The 17,868-nt window shown below is 38.2% G+C and overlaps 1 protein-coding gene across 6 annotated transcripts in view; it reads right to left on the bottom strand.

Moving 5' to 3' along the window:
- Positions 1-17,868, bottom strand: part of dock10 (dedicator of cytokinesis 10) — a 101,875-nt gene that overhangs the window by 25,467 nt on the left and 58,540 nt on the right. For all 6 annotated transcript variants that reach the window (XM_053227502.1, XM_026940981.3, XM_026940987.3 and 3 more), the window contains exons 4-25: positions 17,338-17,420; positions 14,041-14,113; positions 13,649-13,786; positions 10,596-10,730; positions 10,238-10,424; positions 8,860-8,945; positions 8,676-8,759; positions 8,298-8,450; positions 6,984-7,238; positions 6,721-6,843; positions 5,600-5,682; positions 5,257-5,379; positions 5,059-5,138; positions 3,460-3,647; positions 3,111-3,176; positions 2,927-3,019; positions 2,708-2,831; positions 2,484-2,605; positions 850-933; positions 663-755; positions 451-569; positions 125-194 (exon numbers count right to left, since the gene is read on the bottom strand). In XM_053227502.1, the coding sequence (XP_053083477.1) occupies positions 125-194; positions 451-569; positions 663-755; positions 850-933; positions 2,484-2,605; positions 2,708-2,831; positions 2,927-3,019; positions 3,111-3,176; positions 3,460-3,647; positions 5,059-5,138; positions 5,257-5,379; positions 5,600-5,682; positions 6,721-6,843; positions 6,984-7,238; positions 8,298-8,450; positions 8,676-8,759; positions 8,860-8,945; positions 10,238-10,424; positions 10,596-10,730; positions 13,649-13,786; positions 14,041-14,113; positions 17,338-17,420 (2,562 nt within the window). The remainder of the gene's footprint in view (positions 1-124; positions 195-450; positions 570-662; positions 756-849; positions 934-2,483; positions 2,606-2,707; positions 2,832-2,926; positions 3,020-3,110; positions 3,177-3,459; positions 3,648-5,058; positions 5,139-5,256; positions 5,380-5,599; positions 5,683-6,720; positions 6,844-6,983; positions 7,239-8,297; positions 8,451-8,675; positions 8,760-8,859; positions 8,946-10,237; positions 10,425-10,595; positions 10,731-13,648; positions 13,787-14,040; positions 14,114-17,337; positions 17,421-17,868) is intronic.

The following is a 17,868-nucleotide window of genomic DNA, read 5'->3' as shown; positions in this document are numbered from 1 at the left end:
GTGATCTAACTGTAAATACAGCACATGAGCATGACATTTTTCTAAAAGGTCATGCAAGTCAGAGTGAAGAAGATGGAACTATTTAGTATTCTCATGCAGCATTTGGTGAGGGGGATGTACACACCTTTATGTAGGAGTGCAAATAGTGGGCCAGGTTTTCTTCATGGCACTTGGCAAGGATGTGAACTAGGACCCTGGAGAAAACAAAAAAGAGCAGCCTTAGAAAAAAGGAAGCAGAGGTGATGGCACCAGCTGCGAAACAGAGCCTCACTGATAGACATATAACCTTATTTAATAAAGTGAAATGATAAAAATACTTCATATACATCATAGTACATGTCAGATGCTTCATGTTTCCTATAATCATCTACAATTTTGATCTATGATCTCTAAGCTATGTTTATGCATCTTTAAATAGATAGTTGTGGCTTCTCTAATAGACATCCATACCTGGTGGTGGAAGTGGTGACTTCATCTGAGTCGTTCTGGGTGAGAACTTTAAACAGCTGGTTAAAGAGGATGGGCAGGAAGCGAATAATTACGTGGTTCCTCTCCATATTAAGGAGGCCCTGATAGGAGAAATCAAGCAGAATCAGATTTGTACTTGAAAGAAATTATTAGTGGAGAATTGCTGGAGAAAAATCACTAGATGATCCTTTTACCTTTAGGCAGTTGACAAAGTTTGAGGTAGGTGGTTGTGAGAGATCTGTCTCTCGTTTTTGGCACTGCTGGAAGAACCGGTTAAGGTGGGGGTCCTGCAAAGTTCCATACAATATTCCAACTGTATTCATGCTGACAACACGTGGTTATATTAAGTGCAAATGAAAGAAAAGCTACCTATTTTATTACCTGAGTGTATACTGTGGACAGCACCAGTGTAGACACCTTGAAGATAGGCTTTCCTCCGTCTACCCATTTCACATCTGATCCATTCTGGGAAAAGAACAGTTCAACAGATATTTAACTTATGCTGCTTTGATGTTTATATCACACAAAACCCTGGCTCTGGCGATTCTGACTGGTGCCAAGATATGATATAATTTCACTGGAAGAATCAACTGCAGGAGAATTTAATTGGTTTCAGACATGCTAATCAGAAATTCAGTCATTCTTTCTTTCATGTTGAGTAATCACTTTATCCCAGTCAGGATCTTGCTGGATCTGGATCCTATCCTGGGAATACAGGCGGGAGGCGGGAATATACCCTGGATGGGGTACTAGTCTGAGAGCACTATGCACACACATTCACACACGCATACACACCATTATTGTGCTACTGTGCTGTCCACTAATCAGAATTCTGGTTAAAAGTGATATTCTCAAGTGTACCTTATTTGAGGTCATGCATGAATGGATACGTCATTAGATTGTCAATTACAGTTACAGTCTTTTAGTTTACGTTGGCCAAATACTGCGCTCTTTTTGCCTATTGAAAATCGTGAGTTACAAAATAGGAGATAGTAGATTACTCTATTAATGCTCTTGTTTAATTCATTTAATAGTCAATTATAATAATATTGCTTTAACATAAATAACCATTTGGGTGAAGCCTCTTAGTCAAAGTTGCTTGTTTATCTACAGAAATATTTGTAGTCACTTGCATTTGAATGTCTTCTTCAGTCCTTACGGTTTTAGAAAAAAGTACTTTTCTCAGGTTCTTGTGTTTAGGGTGTGGTTAGGGAAGGCAGAACCCAAGTACATAAACTCATCATTGTCATGCAGGGGTCAGACAACATCACACAAGGGTAACTAGGTGATTAAAAGTCAATATAGTCAATATAAGAGTAAAAAATGGAACAAATTTGGAAATAAGGAACCATGAATCAGACTTATTAGTTACAAAAATGCATGATAGGATTTGTATAAAAGACAACAGGTTATATATAGACCTACTAATTATACAGGGCTAATACAAAACAGGTGAACACAGTGTGATAACAATCCAATGACAGGACAGAGGCAGAGACAGGCATAGAACGTGCGCAAGCAGTGTGTGGCGCAGTCCCAAGAAGGGTAACTCATGACATTAAGAGTTTTTGGATAGTTAAGGGATCTTAGCTTCCTACAAGGGATCTACTTGGGATCCTTTCCAATAGGAAAACACTCAGTTAAATGGACAACTATCCAAAGAACCTTTATTGACCCCAGATTTAACCCTGGGTATATCTGCACATCACAACATCCCCTTCCTAGCACTGAGAAACCTGAAACAGGAAATAATTTCAACCAATCATGTTATTCAACACTCAGCCCTGGTAGCTTCCACATATGTTCTGCACCCGAACTCATTTGATTCTCCTGAACCCCAGTCTGCTGTTTGGACTGATGGACCATAGACCATCGCTTTTACACCTGATACAGCTTTTACACCAAACGTTTGACACCAAGTCTGTAACTGCACAGGAAATTTAGATGAGAATGATATCCCATGAGTGGGAATCAGCATTCTATATTCACATAATACCATTCCTTCTTGCTCTCACCTTATTGGATGAAGGCTCTTTAATAAGCAGGTACCCACTGGGTAGAGTGCATGAGACTGGCACATTAAACTCCTGAGATGTCAGACGGCCATCCTTCAAAAGTGGCAGCCATGCATAGCCCACTGATTCACACACACACACACACACACACACACCATTTACATTTTATAGCTGTATATAAAATAGCGTATAGCGTTCTTGTTTACGTAGACTATTAATTGTACCTGGAGTTTCAAGAGCCTCTTTCTTCTTAGAGCTGGTCTTTGCATTGATATCACACGTCACGTGAAAAAACGAGAAGAGGAGATGGTGTTTCTCATGGAGCTGTGTGGGCAGCTCAATCTTCACCTATTATCAGAGCAAATGAAACTCAGAAACCTCAAACAAAACGAGAATGGGTCTGTAGAGAACAAAAGACTATGGCGGTGTCTAAAGGAAAGAACCTCGTCATAAAAGTCTGGGTTCTGCGAGTGGTGAAGAACTGTAGAGCAGGCAGCTGTGGTGAAAACTGGACCTCCCGGCTTTCCGTAGATGCACTGTAGAAACAGGATGGACATCTAAAACTCTTTTTCTGATCATCTCTTGATGAAAACGACAGAAAAGAGATGGACCTTTTGGACTCTTTACCTTCAGTGGTTTGGCGTGCTCTTCATCAGAGTTTCGAAACTCTACATACACTGCGATATTCCGGGCCTGTGAAGAAAAAAAGGAGGTAATAAAATGTTTCAAGATATCAACAGTATACAAAGTGCACACTGGGATGAATATTTTATCTATGAAAAACACACTAGAAGAATACAGTTTATAAAGTACAGTTATGGTTAAGCACTTAAGCAGTATTTATACACAGTATATACAGAAGTCATTTACTGTCTATTTAGAGTGATTATATAAATCAATAGTTCTCTCAGCAAATATTTTATTTAAATTATCTTAATTGGTCATCACTTTTGTCTCTTTTTCACTTCAGCCATACCTTGGCAAAGCTTTTCTGGCTATCATATTTTAGGTGTTTGGGGTAGACGTAAATGTGGTTCTTGTAAACTCTGTAAGGTTGAGCGAATTTGGCTGAATCTTGCAGGAACTCGTCGACCTCCACCGTGGGAGCGTGCAGACTGCAGTCATCAAAAGGTTTCACAGGAACATATGATGATGTCACGGAGTCTGAAGGGTACAAAGGTCATGTGTTATAAAATGACAGCCATGCTTCTTCTTAGTAGAGCTTAGTGGATGCATTTTAAAGGTGAATATTTAATCTAACAGAATGCATAGTTGCAATGCAAAACAAATGAGCAGGATCACACTTAACTATCAGTTACAAATGGCAAGCAATGTTCTGTACATTTTGTAGCAACGGCTGTTCCATCTCTTTTATTTTTGTAGTAAGATGTTGATTATAAAATGTATGGAAAGATACCCAATATACTGTATCTTAACCTCAGTATTGAGCCATGATGTACTACTAGATTTGTACAGCACTACTTGGTGTCACAACTAACGTAATTAGAGGTAGCAATGTAACTTACCAGCTAAACAACTTATCAGCAAGTACAGTAACTAAATAACTAAATTAGTAACTAAATGAGAAATACCAGGCATATATCAGAAATTAATCTGGGAAATAATGTAATACTGGTCAATATTACCAAAATGCTTCATTAAATCCTTGCTTTTAAGAAAGTAAAGAGAATTTATGTACAGATAGCACGTATAATAATGCTTGTAACGTTATATAATTATTAGTGTTACCTAAAAGTAAATCGCAATCAATAATATTGTATCCAAATGTGTATCCTAGCCACAGTGTTCTTATAACTTGCAAAGTAATAGTAACTTGTAGTATCTTACAGGTAATACTTGTAAGAACTAAATTTGTACCCATTAAGGTCAAAAACATTATTGCACCATGATGTTTCTGTGCTGCTATAAGTCTCCTTGTAATAGTAATATATAGTCAGTAATATATAGTAATATACAGATGCTGTGTTAGGAGTTTCAGGGTATGAACTGGTTCTCATACATCTTTCATCAGCTCAGATACGTCGAACATCATGCCCCAACGTTGGGCAGAAAGAGGTCTGCTTACAGAGTGACAGACAAAAGCCATCAGCCATCAGGAGAAAGAGTGAGTGAGAAAGTCCAATACAATCAAATCAATCGTAAGGCATTTATTTATTCTCTAATTAGGTGGAAAGCTATTGAATGATAGTCATCTGATTTATCCTCACTGTGGAATTTGTGTCATTACCCAGTAGCAAAGTTAAAGGGACTATCACGATAGTCACAAAGTGGATAAGTAGTTGCATTTTCGTTTCTTTTGTCAGCTCTCTCTTACTGCAGAAACAGTGTGTGTGTATTGCTGCTTGATCAGGCAGTCATAGTAACCATGACATTCACAGCTGTGACAATTTCATAACACTGTTGTAATACTGAGAAACTGTGAGGCACGAATCTGTATACTACCATACAAATAGTATGTAAGAACAGTTTCGGTGTCCTTACTACGTAGGCATGCTACTTAGTACATATCCAGCAGATTCATATTCTTGATAGTGTTTATATGAGTAAGTCTTACTGGGATGCTCCATTGGAACACAGTCCACACTGATCTCTAGGCTGCCAGGAATGGTCTGGAGTTTACTGGTCTTCTCTGCCCTGGAATACAAAAACCACCATTTCACTTAATCTAATTGTATTAGAGATTTGTGAGTCACGTATCCATTGAACACTGAGGGATGTGTGTTTGCTGTTTGTGTTGAAAATTCTGCTGTACCTTCTGTACTCTGTAATGAGCTTGAGCAGGTCTTCGGTGGAGATCTTGTTGCTCTCCTGTTTGAAGAGAGGAGAGAACCGAGATTCCCGATCCACCGTGCCCTGGTTATCCTTAAATACTGACCTGAGTAAATGAAGACATCAAGACAGAGAGAAAGAGAGATGTCATTTAGTGATTTCTGGACCACATAACAACAGTGTGAGTTGGCTGCATTCAAGATATCTAAGTGAAAACGTGTCACATTTTCCACATTGCTATGTTTGAGAGGTTGCACTTTTGCATCACTGCTCTGTCTGGGACAAACTATTTATGTTATGAGTGAATAAAAGGTGATTACACTCACCTTACCGACCATGCAAAAGGCATGCGGTATTTCCCCAGCTTGCTACAGAACTGCTTGTTGGATTTCAGCATCTTTTGAACGGTCTAGAAAAAAAGACATAGAACTGTAAAAGTGGAAATCAAAGAAAATATCCTGGTGTTTATAATGTGTGAAAAATGACCAGAACATTCTCATATTTTGCTCTGACCCATATATGGGTCAAGTTTAAATCAAAGGTGCCTCATTTTTGGCAAGCTGCTACAAAGCCCGTGGGATCCATTTAGGCTAAGCTTAGGTTTAGGGACCCCATTTTCTGTGAAGCGGCTGGGGGCATTTTAGGTCAATTTGAGGAATTCTAAAACCATCTGGACTCTGAATGATGAAGCGCTTAAAATAGTACTTTACGAGATGTTTCTTCTGGAGCTCTTTGAGGAAAAGGAATGCACAAACACGATCATGTTTTCAGTAGTATGGCTTTGTAAGTACAATAGAGACTTCTGTTCTGGATCATTATTAGTGCCTTTACGGATCGTTCCAGGGGAAATATATGGAGGAAACATGAAATCTAGCGTACATCATGCGGTTGAAATGAATGAATCCCCAAAGGGGAAAGCAATAAAGTTGGGACACATTTTCCAAGCTGCAGAGACTCCTCTTCTCTTTTTTTTCATTTTCCACAACTATGCTCCAGCAGCATACAGACAGGTAAGATACAGACGTACTGTCACAGGTTTATCATGCAAATCGACCGTGTAACAAGCTGCAATGTAACGTTTTACTGATCCATGGGTTACTATGCACAATTTGGCATGATCTGACATCCACAGGACTTCCAATGAACACATATTATTTGCATGATGGACCAAATCAGGATATCAGTACTGGATTCTAGTACAGGATAGCAATACTTTAGGAGAGGTCTTATATCAAGACACTACTGCATTAATAACTAGTCTCTACAAGCTTTCATTTATTCTAAACATTATTACTGTTGGGTTCTTTACTTGGGATTTCCTTAGATGATCAAATCAAATCAACAAAATAATTATTACAATAATAAAAATCATATATTTCTGAAAGAGAAGTGTTTAATGTATGATTAAAAAAAAATTAGCTATAAGTAAAAAGAGATGTAATGTTACCTTGCTGTTGTCTGTGTTCTTAATGTAGGGCTCTGTCCCACTTGCAATATTACCCATAAGCACTTTCTCTACTCGGGCCACCAGGACGATATCCGTATGAGGATTTGTGATGGAGAAGATAGCCTGAATCCACCCACAAACACAAACACACGCAAACACCCACACAGATGTAATGTCTCAGATAGAAAGATAAGCCTCCAAAGTATTTCCTGTGTGTGTGTGTTATACTTAGTCAAGCTCTTACACCCGAATGACTCAGATACCTGTTTAGGGAAGCATAACCAGTTCTCCAGTTCCTGACTGAGCTGGCAATCGCCACTTCTCTTCTCAGTCGGGGACTTCAGACCATTCTCTTGCACTCCGCCATGACCTCCGGGTGTGCCCTGAGATCCGGGGCTCCCCGAGCCGCTGAGCATTTTCCGTACAATCTCATGGTTGAGGTCCAAGTGGAAGTCAGCCGAAACCTTTCTGTTCTCTCGCATGTCCAGCAGTGCCACAGTTACAAAGAAAGGCTCGATCTAAACAGAAACAGCATCCAGTTAGAGATATACTGAGAAAAACAATAAATACACCCTTGAACTCTCAAAAATGATGAGTGTATATGATATATGGTAGGGCTGTCAAATTAAGCAATCAAACTCATATGCAAATATTAATGAACATCTGATTTTATACTGCTACAGACAGAGTGAACATAAGCAGTAGTAGCACGCTATTCATTCATACCATATAAATCTGAAAACTGTTGATTTAATAAGCAGACAACATCACAAGGCATCATATCATAACATAACTATAACAAACTTTACGTTTAATGTTTCTACCCTATGTTCACTTTATTGTCTGTGCGAAGTTTGCAAAGTGGGTTTCCTTCTGGTCCTCTGGATTCCTCCCACCGCCCAAAAACCACGCTGTTAGTTGAACTGTCTACTCTAAATTGTCCCTTGCTGTGAGTGAGTGTGTGAATGTGAGTGCATGGTGGCCTGCGATGGACTGGCATCCCCTCTAATGTGTATTCCCGGGAATAGGCTCCGGATCCACTGTTACCATGGCTAGGATAAAGTGTTTACCGATGATAAATAGTCGATTTACCATTGTAATGCTTTAGAAATATTTTGTTCAACTTTTTAGGCATCCATGTAAAAGTCCACCATCTTCAGTTTGTCATCATACAGAAGTCTAAATCACACACAAAGGGCTTTCTAATTACTATGCTCAATATGTAGGGTATAACATCTCGTAGATTTGAAGGATCTACGTAGTGCACTAAACCCTATAAAATGCCATTTAATATTTAGCATACAATAAAAGAGTGACTCTAATAAGTGAGGTGTAAATTGTTACTTAATCATATGTATTATCATTATTAAGATGCAGGAGTTGTTTAAAAATGTGAAATTGAATTGTAGCAAGAATGATGCATTTGTTTACCTCCATTCTCCCAAATCATGATACAAGACTAGAATGTGGATTTCTTGCCTTTGAATATGTCACGTATGTAAGTACCTTTCACTTTGACAGTCGTGTATACAGTATATTCTGTGATCATGTGTGTGTGTGTGTGTGTGTGATCTTACATTAGTGACAGGCTCCGTCTCCGCCTCATTCACACAGCCCTGCAGTGTGAGGTTGAGAGAGCGGCAGTAAATCATTAGTCTCTTTCCCAGCTTCTCCTCGAAAGGTTTGATGGGCGGTGGCTCCCCACAATCCCCCCGTGGACTCCTCAAAACCTAGAACACACACCTCTGATTTTTAGCAGCAGCATTTAGTGCTAAACATTAATTTATTAAACATTAACACAACTTTATAACCATACAGTATGACACGTTCGACTAGACTGCAGAAAACGATTCTCAAAGGTAAAAGCTGATTTTTTGTGGCCTTCACAGACAGAGTTTCTAATTTAACTGGCGGTGTGTGTGTGTGTGTGTGTGTGTGTGTGATGGGAGCCGTACAGGAGTATCAGGGTCCAGGGAGAACAAATTCAGTCTCTCTTCTCGTCTGGCTGCTCTCACCATCTCTTCAGTTTCAGTGATGTACTGATAGAACAACAAGAGGTGGTTGTTTAATGGTGTGATGTTAAAATTAAGAATTCTTCCCAAGATGATTGGCGCAGATATCTGGGGAGCTAAACGTTACCTTAGCTAATTCTGGATTGATTCCGTTTTCCGTCGTTTCCTCATTTTCAGTGAGACAACCGTTATTCAAGGACAGATCGAGTACATCTGAAAAGATATAAAAATAACAGAATTATTCATATTGTTATCTGAATCACTATTCTTTAAATACGTTTTGTGATCATGCTGTTACTCTTAAGAGTAAAAATACAGACAGAGCATTTAGCATTCAGTCATTTTTCACTTTCAGATCTGCTATTTCAGGCCTGGTATATAAACAGGTCTAACCTTTCTACGTATCAAGACCACAAACAAAGAGATGCTACAAATAGAAAGACTTGCTTGTTCACTTCAAGAGAGAGTATGCAGAACCACAGTGCTGAATGAACACCTACAGCTCTGAATCACCACCTGCAGTGTTTATTTGTGTCCAGTTGGATTGTAGGTGTTCATTCAGTGCTGGGAATTGTGCTGTGCAGAGAAGACAGAGACAGAACGAGGCTAAAAGGAGTCATTCTGCTCCAGAGCACATACTGACTCAGCTCCTCTTTATCCCTACTTATCAACATTTTCACTTTCTTTCTGCTAAAAGAAACTCACAGTTAAAAAATAGGCAGCATTTCTCCTTGAACTCTAAACTAAGGACTTCAACTACATATACACCAGACTGTTTCTCCTGTCATGTTGTGGAACATCAGTGAAACAGGTTAGTTCCTGTTACAGCAGCAATGAACAGTCGTTCGCTGCTCAGCGTCTCTTTTTCCCTTTCTTGACAAAACAAAATGCATCTCCTTATTTTTATTAGGCTTAAATTATACGCATCTGCCTGTGATATGGAGCAAGTCCCTGTGAACAATGAAGTTTTAAAATGAGCACGTTGATTAATATAATACTTTATTATATATAATTTATTAATATAAACCTGTGAATTGAATTACAGCTAGCCGTACTGTCAGAGCTGCTGCTATGGAAAAAAATTAAAAAATTTCAACACCTTCTGACCAATCAGAATGGAGAGTCTAATAATGTTGTGGTTGAGCTAATAATGAATGCAGGTATTTGCATGCGATATTTACTTACAGGTAAGGGTGAGAATGTATAGAATCAGATTAGAGAATCCTCAATAAAAGAATTGAGAGGCAGTGATTTAGAGTTCATGGTTCAGAGTAGCATGGCTACATGACAGGCGTTCTAAAGTGCAACCAAATTCAGTTAAATTTGAGTTTATAGTCAATGGTTTACCATTATTTATGCGAAACCTGCCTTACGTCTAAGAAACATTCACTTCACTGCATTATACAGCTCCAAACTTTGCTGCTCCACTCAATGCTGCTTCATAACTGTTAACAGATCTGACAGTTTAAAGGATATGAATTTGGTGCTGCAAGTTTTAGACTCACCGTGTCTGGTGTCTGTCAGGTCCTGGCTTTTACGATCCATAGCCGGACCCTCAGGTGGGCTGATCTGGAGGATACGATTTAATGTGTTGATCCAGTCATCCATGTCCTGCTCGCTCTCTGCTGCGAGCACAAAGTATGTCACCTCGTTCATCTTCAGCTCAAAGGCGTACTTCCTCAATCGGTTATTCTGTAAGGACAAACAATGATCAACTGTCAGGTTGGTCTGGGTTACCAATGCAAAATACTGGCAGAAAGAAAAGCCTTGGTGGTGTTTTTTTAAATTTTTCTTACTGTCTATACTTTTTTGTGTATGTCTATACTTTATTTGTTGTGTTGCAAATAAGTATTCAGTACTAACCTGAACTACCCCTGTGCACGAGTCCAGGAATATGCAACCTTTAGGCTCCTTTGAGATTTTCTCATCTTTGTAGAAGTTCATGATGTAAGAGTTGTCAGTTAGTTGTGTCAGTTGGAAATACCTCCTCTTGAACGACTGCAAAGACAAAAGTATAGGCACAAGCATAAACAACAAACCACATGCAGTTATAAACCACTTCTGTAATGTTCGAATCAGAAGTGCTGCCATATAACAACAGACCTTTAAGTTACAGGCTCTAAAATGACTGGGTAAAAAAAAAAAAAAAAACTTTTACTAAATGTTTTTATCCACGGGCAGACAAGTTTCAACACAGTAACTAAAAGGTCAAAGTTTAGTCAGTGATTTTGGTGGGAGTTAGCAGAAGTTAGTTGTACTGAACCTCAAAATTCACACAAATACACCTGCTTCATTCAGTGTTTTCTTGTCTGGAGTTTCTCCCGGGTCAGATTTTATAAGGGAACTTTAAGTGTAAAAATGCTGATCCCACCTAGTTTACAGAGAGACATGGTATTTAGGCCAAACTGTGGCTAATACACTTCCACAGTTCCTCATGCTAACTTCCTTAAACTCATTAATTACAAAAAGAGAAAATTTCATACTCTTTCACTAATTAGTCCCATGGCAAATACACAAAGGCAAAATGCAGAACATTAAGCAGTTATTTTGCATAACATAAAATATTGTTTAGTCCTTGTTTAGTCCTTTATCAAGTGCTCTACATGCAGCTGATTCATTTCTGACATGAAAAATCATTCAAATGATGTCAGTGGAAACTGGCTAGATGTAAACGATGTGAATTATTTCTGCATTTCAACACTCTGTATCGTCAATATGGCCTTTAAATGCAGATGAAAATGATACATGAAGTGTCACAAATTCCACTTTTCTTTCAGGCTTTATTCAATTATTTACTTTCCCTCCGAAAATGGTATGTGTTGCCTCATTTTTGATTGAAATATGAAAAATCTTATATAATAGACTGACAGCTAATCCCTAAAAGAAGACAGGAACCAGTGTTTAAGGATATACAGTACCTTCCCTATTGAAAACAATCTTTATGTTAACAGCTTGTTAGCTAACGCGTTAAAGTCCAGGTAGCACAACCATCTTCTATTAAGCTGCTCAGCTAGTTTGTCTAAAAAAATATTGTAAGGTAACTTATAATAATAATTAATAATACCCACAAGAAGACAAACACTAGCTTTTGATTTTCTCTTTCTGCTGGTATGGAAAGTAAAAGCCTATGTTTTGCCACCCTTTTTTTTCTAAATAATAATAATAATAATAATAATAATAATAATAACAATAATAATAATTTCCTAAAATATTAACGACAGCTTGACCGTTAGGTAGATAGTTAGCAAAGTCAAATTTCTGCTAGCATCGCCATGCTGCAACTTTTACCAAAATATGCTTTTGTTTATGAACACGAGAATTGATACAGCATGTCCTTATAGCAACTTACTTTGCAAGGTAGCTTAAGCTAAGTGTGAGGTGTGTGCGTTACACAAGAAATTCACACCTAAAAATAATCATGCAAGACCATCAACTCGCTACACCAGCATGCACGGCCCATAAAACGTGTTAACCCTAAATCAAAAATAAGTGCTTTAAGCTTTGGTTTACTCCCTTGCACTTTTGTAGAAAGTGTGTAACGTGACTGGAATCAAAATTCTAAAACAATGAAATAATCCCAGACTAGAGAAACAATGGCAGACCAAAAGTTAAGTTTAGCTGTGGTTTGGCTGTGTGGTAAATATATTCAGAGCCAGGCTGGTTTATGGAGGAGGAATAAAATAAAAAAGTGCAGTGAGACTACTCGTATGAATTGCATTACCTATATATGAGGAGGAGTTCTATGAGCTAAGTTTGTGCACTCTTCAACGTTTCTTATACGTCAATAACAATTCAGACACAAAGCCACACTTAATGCAATGCATTTCTAGTAAACCAACCACAGCGACGTACCAGATCACATTAGATGGAAATCCGAAATGGAAGACGACGATTTCTACAACGAGCTTGCTGACATAATGGAAAAATAAATGTGCTTTTTACAAGCCAAAAGTTAAACTGCATTAGTACAATGACTGCTTGTGGATCATGTGACCCGAGTAATGCGGAGGTTCTCATTACATTTATACGTAAACTTAATCAAAACCATGTCCTGATGTTTTAGGAGTGTTTATGCTACAATGTAAGCTTTTCATTGCAGTTTCGAATGGTTTTCTTACTTAAGCCTTTATTTTACTATTTGTGCCTCAGCAAAGCAAGTCTATTTGGATCAAATAGACCCAAAGTTAGGCTAGGTAAGGAATAAAACATGACAAGGAGGTGTGCAGTTATAGAAAAATACTCATTGACGGGGTGGTGTGATGCATTACAATCTCAAAGAAGAGTAGTTTCCGATAACAACATGTCATGTTGTAACAGCATATTTTATTCCTTTTAAACCACAGATTAAAAATTTCAATTAATGTATGACTTTTTACATGCATTTTATCCATTCACAGTTTCATTTAATGTCCATTTACGAAGCACTGACACTGGAGACTCCTTCCATTAAGGATAATAAATGTCTCCTTACAGAAAACTTCACCACATCAAGGACTATATTCATTTTTAAAATCTGTTTATTATTATTATCATTATTATTATTATTATTTCTGATGTCTGCCATACAAGTCTGTGAATGAGTTGTTACTATAGAAACGATAACGTATTAGAAAGAGATCATTAACATAAACCTGCAGCACTACTGTCAGAGCTGCTGTTATAGGAAATGAATTAATTAATAACACCTTCTGACCAATCAGATTAGAGAATTTAACAGCGCTGTGCTATAATTATGTTTATTATATCTTAGGCCAATCTGTGCCTTTCATATCCAACTGAATATGATTATATGGACAAGAGTGCTGATGTCAGAGAAGCACTTTCACTCTGAGCTTGATTATATTTCCTGATTAGGGGATTAGTTAGAGCAGCTGAGAGAGAGCTCACTGAATGAAGTGTCTGGCTCACACTCTTACCCGAACAGTGATGCTGTTGTTGACCGTGCTGTTGAAGTTCCCTTTATAGAGCCAGCCAGACTTAAAGACACCTGTCCCTCCACCTCCACTGCCTCCACCTGTCCCTCCACCTTTGGATGATGACAGCGATGTTGTGTCCTGTGAAAAAGACAGATAGTGCTTCAAACGTTGCAGACTTGGTGCACAGGAAACCATGAGATCTGTTATCTGCTTGGAGCCAAGATGCAGAAAGGCAAAGACATGTGAGAAAGACTGAAGCCTTGAATAAAGTATCTATAGTGAATTCATTTCTTTCTGAGGTTTGTGTTCCATGTTCTTGTGAGATCTGGAGTGATTTGCAAGCATGCTGAAAACACAAGGATGTGTGCTGGACGTGCAACGCTGGGACTGACCTCATCCTTATCTACGTCTTCATGGTCGATCTCGAATGAGTGGGTGGGCAATTTCTGAGCCTTATACAATTTCCTGTTGGATAGAGAGAGACAGAAAAAAAAAGAGAGAGAACGCACACAAAAGGATGATGGTTAGAAAAAAACAACTGTCCTAGAAAAAGTTTAACACTGAACAGCACAGAAGGAGAAAGTGTACTGTAATCCATCATCATTAGTCTTTTAGAGGCGATGCGACTGAGAACGGAGGACAAGAGAGGATGGGAGGAAGACGTCCATTACATTAGCGGCCATGCACCATTTCCACCGCTCCACATCTTACCCTTCTAACCCATCCTCCTTGATGAAGCTGACCATTCTGAATCCTGTTCTTGATTTAATTTCTCCTCTCCTCTCTCTTTCTTTCCATTGCTCCTTCTCCCTGATGGCTGGAGAGCTGATAAATGGACAGCACGTAACCTGATTTGACCTGTACAATTTGCGGGCTCTGCGTTGGACTGCGTTTAGCCATTAAGACAGCACAGAACAGCAAGATTACATTTTCTATTACATATTATATAGCCACTGTATTTCCCATTATATCAGCCTGTTATTTTCCATGTGCTGAAAGGGCGTGGAGTGAATCAGAGCTTCGGCATGTCACTGTGGGCCATTTTTCAACTTTGTGTTGTGTTTTTTTTTTTTTTTTAACTCATCGTACTATTATGAAACATAACCTGAATATTCTAAATAAATAACTATTAAACAAATGTATATTTAACATCCCATCAATCAATGGAAATAGAGCACCATAGGACCACTGGTGACCAGATGTTTCAGCATCTGATCACTTGGGTTGTCTTTTTAACAGGCAGATGTTTGTATTACGCAGATGTTTGTAATCTGTCACAACAGTTAAGTTTCCTTGCATAACAAACCCGCTGGTTCTTCATGCACTATTCTTTTTAACCATTCTGCATTCATTCTTTTCTGTTTAGAGCTAATAGAATCATAGCATGTAGAATCATGTAAGGAATAAAACATAACAGGGTGTGGTGTTATAGGAAAATAATAAGAGATGGCATGGTGTGATTCAGCCCAGTATGAAGCAGAGTTACTCTTAAGTCCCTGAAGTTGGTTATTTTCCTATAGCAGCATGTTGTGAAGTGATTTACTCCTCTTAAACCACAGCAATGTGCTAACTATTACCATTATAACCATAAGTCATTAAAGAATGATACATGCTTGATGATGCTTTTTAACTGTTTATAGCATTTAATGTTGTGGAACGTCTGGGGAAAAAAAAAAGTCAATTCTTATTATCACTTATGTTATAGCAGCTATAAATAGCTGTTCCATTACCAGCTTCTCTTTGACTCTCTCTATAAGATAATAAGATAAAAATAAAACTGTGGAATGCTCACAAGCGATACAAATACGAGAACATTAATATAAACTTGTGATTTGCAGTGGGAAATAGTGTCACACCTGCTGTTATAAAAAATTACAGCCCAATCAGAATCCATAAATCAGTATAAAATATATGAGCTTAACCTTATACAGTTACTGTCATGGTTGTGCAAGTTTGTGAAACATTACTTTAATTATCAATTCCTCCATACTGAATCACACCAAAATGACTACTCATGGTAAAGTAAATGACCTGGTTAAAATGATTACTGATTTGTTATAACAATTTCTGATATATAATTGCTTTTAAGCTACAAATGCACAGTTATCGTGCAATATTTTTATTTAAAAAATAGCTGATAACAATTATTAACATACAAGATAAAATCCTGTAACATACCAAACATTTTTTATGCTGACTGACTAGATTTGACTCCTGATGCCCCCTATGCCCCTGCATCTTTTATATCATTTGTCCTCTCCCTATAGCATCGCTCACTCAGACAGGACCCCACATTCAGGTGTCCTTCACTATGCCTGCCTGAGCGCTCTCAGCATTCAGGCTGCTTTGTTTGTGTCCAGGGAGCTGGAGACACCTCGGCTAACAATTCAGTGTCTACCATACACGTGTACACACACTCACAGTACACACACACACAGGCTTTCTGCCGATATCACATGCTGGTCTTAAACCACACCTTAAAAATATTCTCAAACCAGGCAAGATATAGGCATAACTAAGCATGGGCCTCTGAGTTAATATGGCATACTTTTTGTTCAAAAGTCTGAGAGCACTAGTGAAAATGCTTCTTTTTTTTGTATTCTTTTCTAATTTAATACAATTTTAATTACAAATTCTATTACTGACAACAACTGGAGAGAAAAGTACAATCTTGGAAATATTTACATGAATTTCAGAGTTTATTAATATTTTGTATGTCCCACTTTTTTTTTGCTTTAGTCACTGTGTGCACTTGAGCTGGCACAGACTCTGCAAGTTTGTGCAAAATCTTACGATCTATTTTAGATCAACTCCATCTGAGTGTCGTCTGAACACATTGCAAAGCTGTTAACATGGTGAATATCACTATTTTTTTCTTGCATTTAAATAGGGACCTAGTAATAGTGTGGAATCTTGAATGTTAACTATTCAAGATACTGAATATTGACTTTCTTTGTTTTAAATCTTCAAAATTCAACATCAAAATCAAAATTCTAAAACCTTCTGTTTACTTCCAGTTTTAAATGGAAAAAAGCTTATATTTTCAATGTGGTCTCAAACTTTTGGACCCCACTGTGTAGTTATGCATAATGTCAAGAAATGTCCATGAAAAGCAAGAGGCAGAATAGTTAATAGAATAACTGCAGACTCCTTACATTCCATAAATGTTAAATAAACATCTTCTTACAGAAAGCTTCACCATAATCAATGATTATACTTGTTTTATTTGTTAAATAACAACACATTTTATAGTTATTATTAACCTTAGATTATATGGACTGTCCTCTTGTCTTATAATGATAGAAACAGGTTTATTATTATTATTATTACAATTTTCCCACATGATCTCCCCAATTCCCATCCACCAGTCAGATTTTCCCTCTCATATGACAGCTACCAATCAGACAGTTACTTCCTTCGAGACAATGCATCTTTTTGAACTGCTGCTCGTGCTGCATCACAAGGCAGCCTATCTGCCCTCTTCTGCATATATGAGCTCAGAATTGGCTAGTGTTGCTGTGACTGACAGGAGAGAGAGTACGCCATCCCTCACATGACTCCCGTCCACGGATGCCTGAGGCGTTGTTATGATTTGAACTAACGATCTCCCGATGACAGAGCGAACGCATTTCTGTTGCACCACTGGGAGCATGATGGAAACACTTATATATCAGTAAAGTGGCCGGTACCTGGGCAGCATGCGGTAGTCCCCTGCATACTCCTGATACGTGTACTCGACCACATGCAGCTGGGAGTTGTAGTACTGGCAGGCCTGAAAAGTAAAAGGCAGAGGAAATTGGGTTAGAACAACAGTCGTCTTGCTACCTTATCAGACAGAGGAAGATGGAAACACGGGCACAAAAAAAAACTGGGTTCACAACAGTTCAGAGCATAAAGTCTGCATGTACTTGGAGTCAACATTTCTGTCCACATATCTGTCTTGTGGGTGTGTGTTAATGTTTGGATATGCGCCTCTCCTAATGTGAAAGTGACACCTTAACTGTCTCACGCCGTGACTTTTCTCTTTCTTTCATTTGAGTGGGAGAGAACCAATCAGCTTCTAAGCCAGTACTTCATGAGTATTACAAGTACTTCATGAAAAAAATATGCAAATATTATGGTTTTCCAAGATGGTTTATACTGGATTGTGCTGGTCTGGTAATATTTGTGTAAAGCAGGCCTTGCTGGTGCAGCTACACTCTCCCATCTAGTACATTTAC

Source organism: Pangasianodon hypophthalmus, chromosome 21, assembly GCF_027358585.1.
Source record: "Pangasianodon hypophthalmus isolate fPanHyp1 chromosome 21, fPanHyp1.pri, whole genome shotgun sequence".
Lineage (NCBI taxonomy): Eukaryota > Metazoa > Chordata > Actinopteri > Siluriformes > Pangasiidae > Pangasianodon > Pangasianodon hypophthalmus.
Note: the sequence above shows the minus strand (reverse complement) of the source record. Positions and strands in the feature narration are given on the sequence as shown.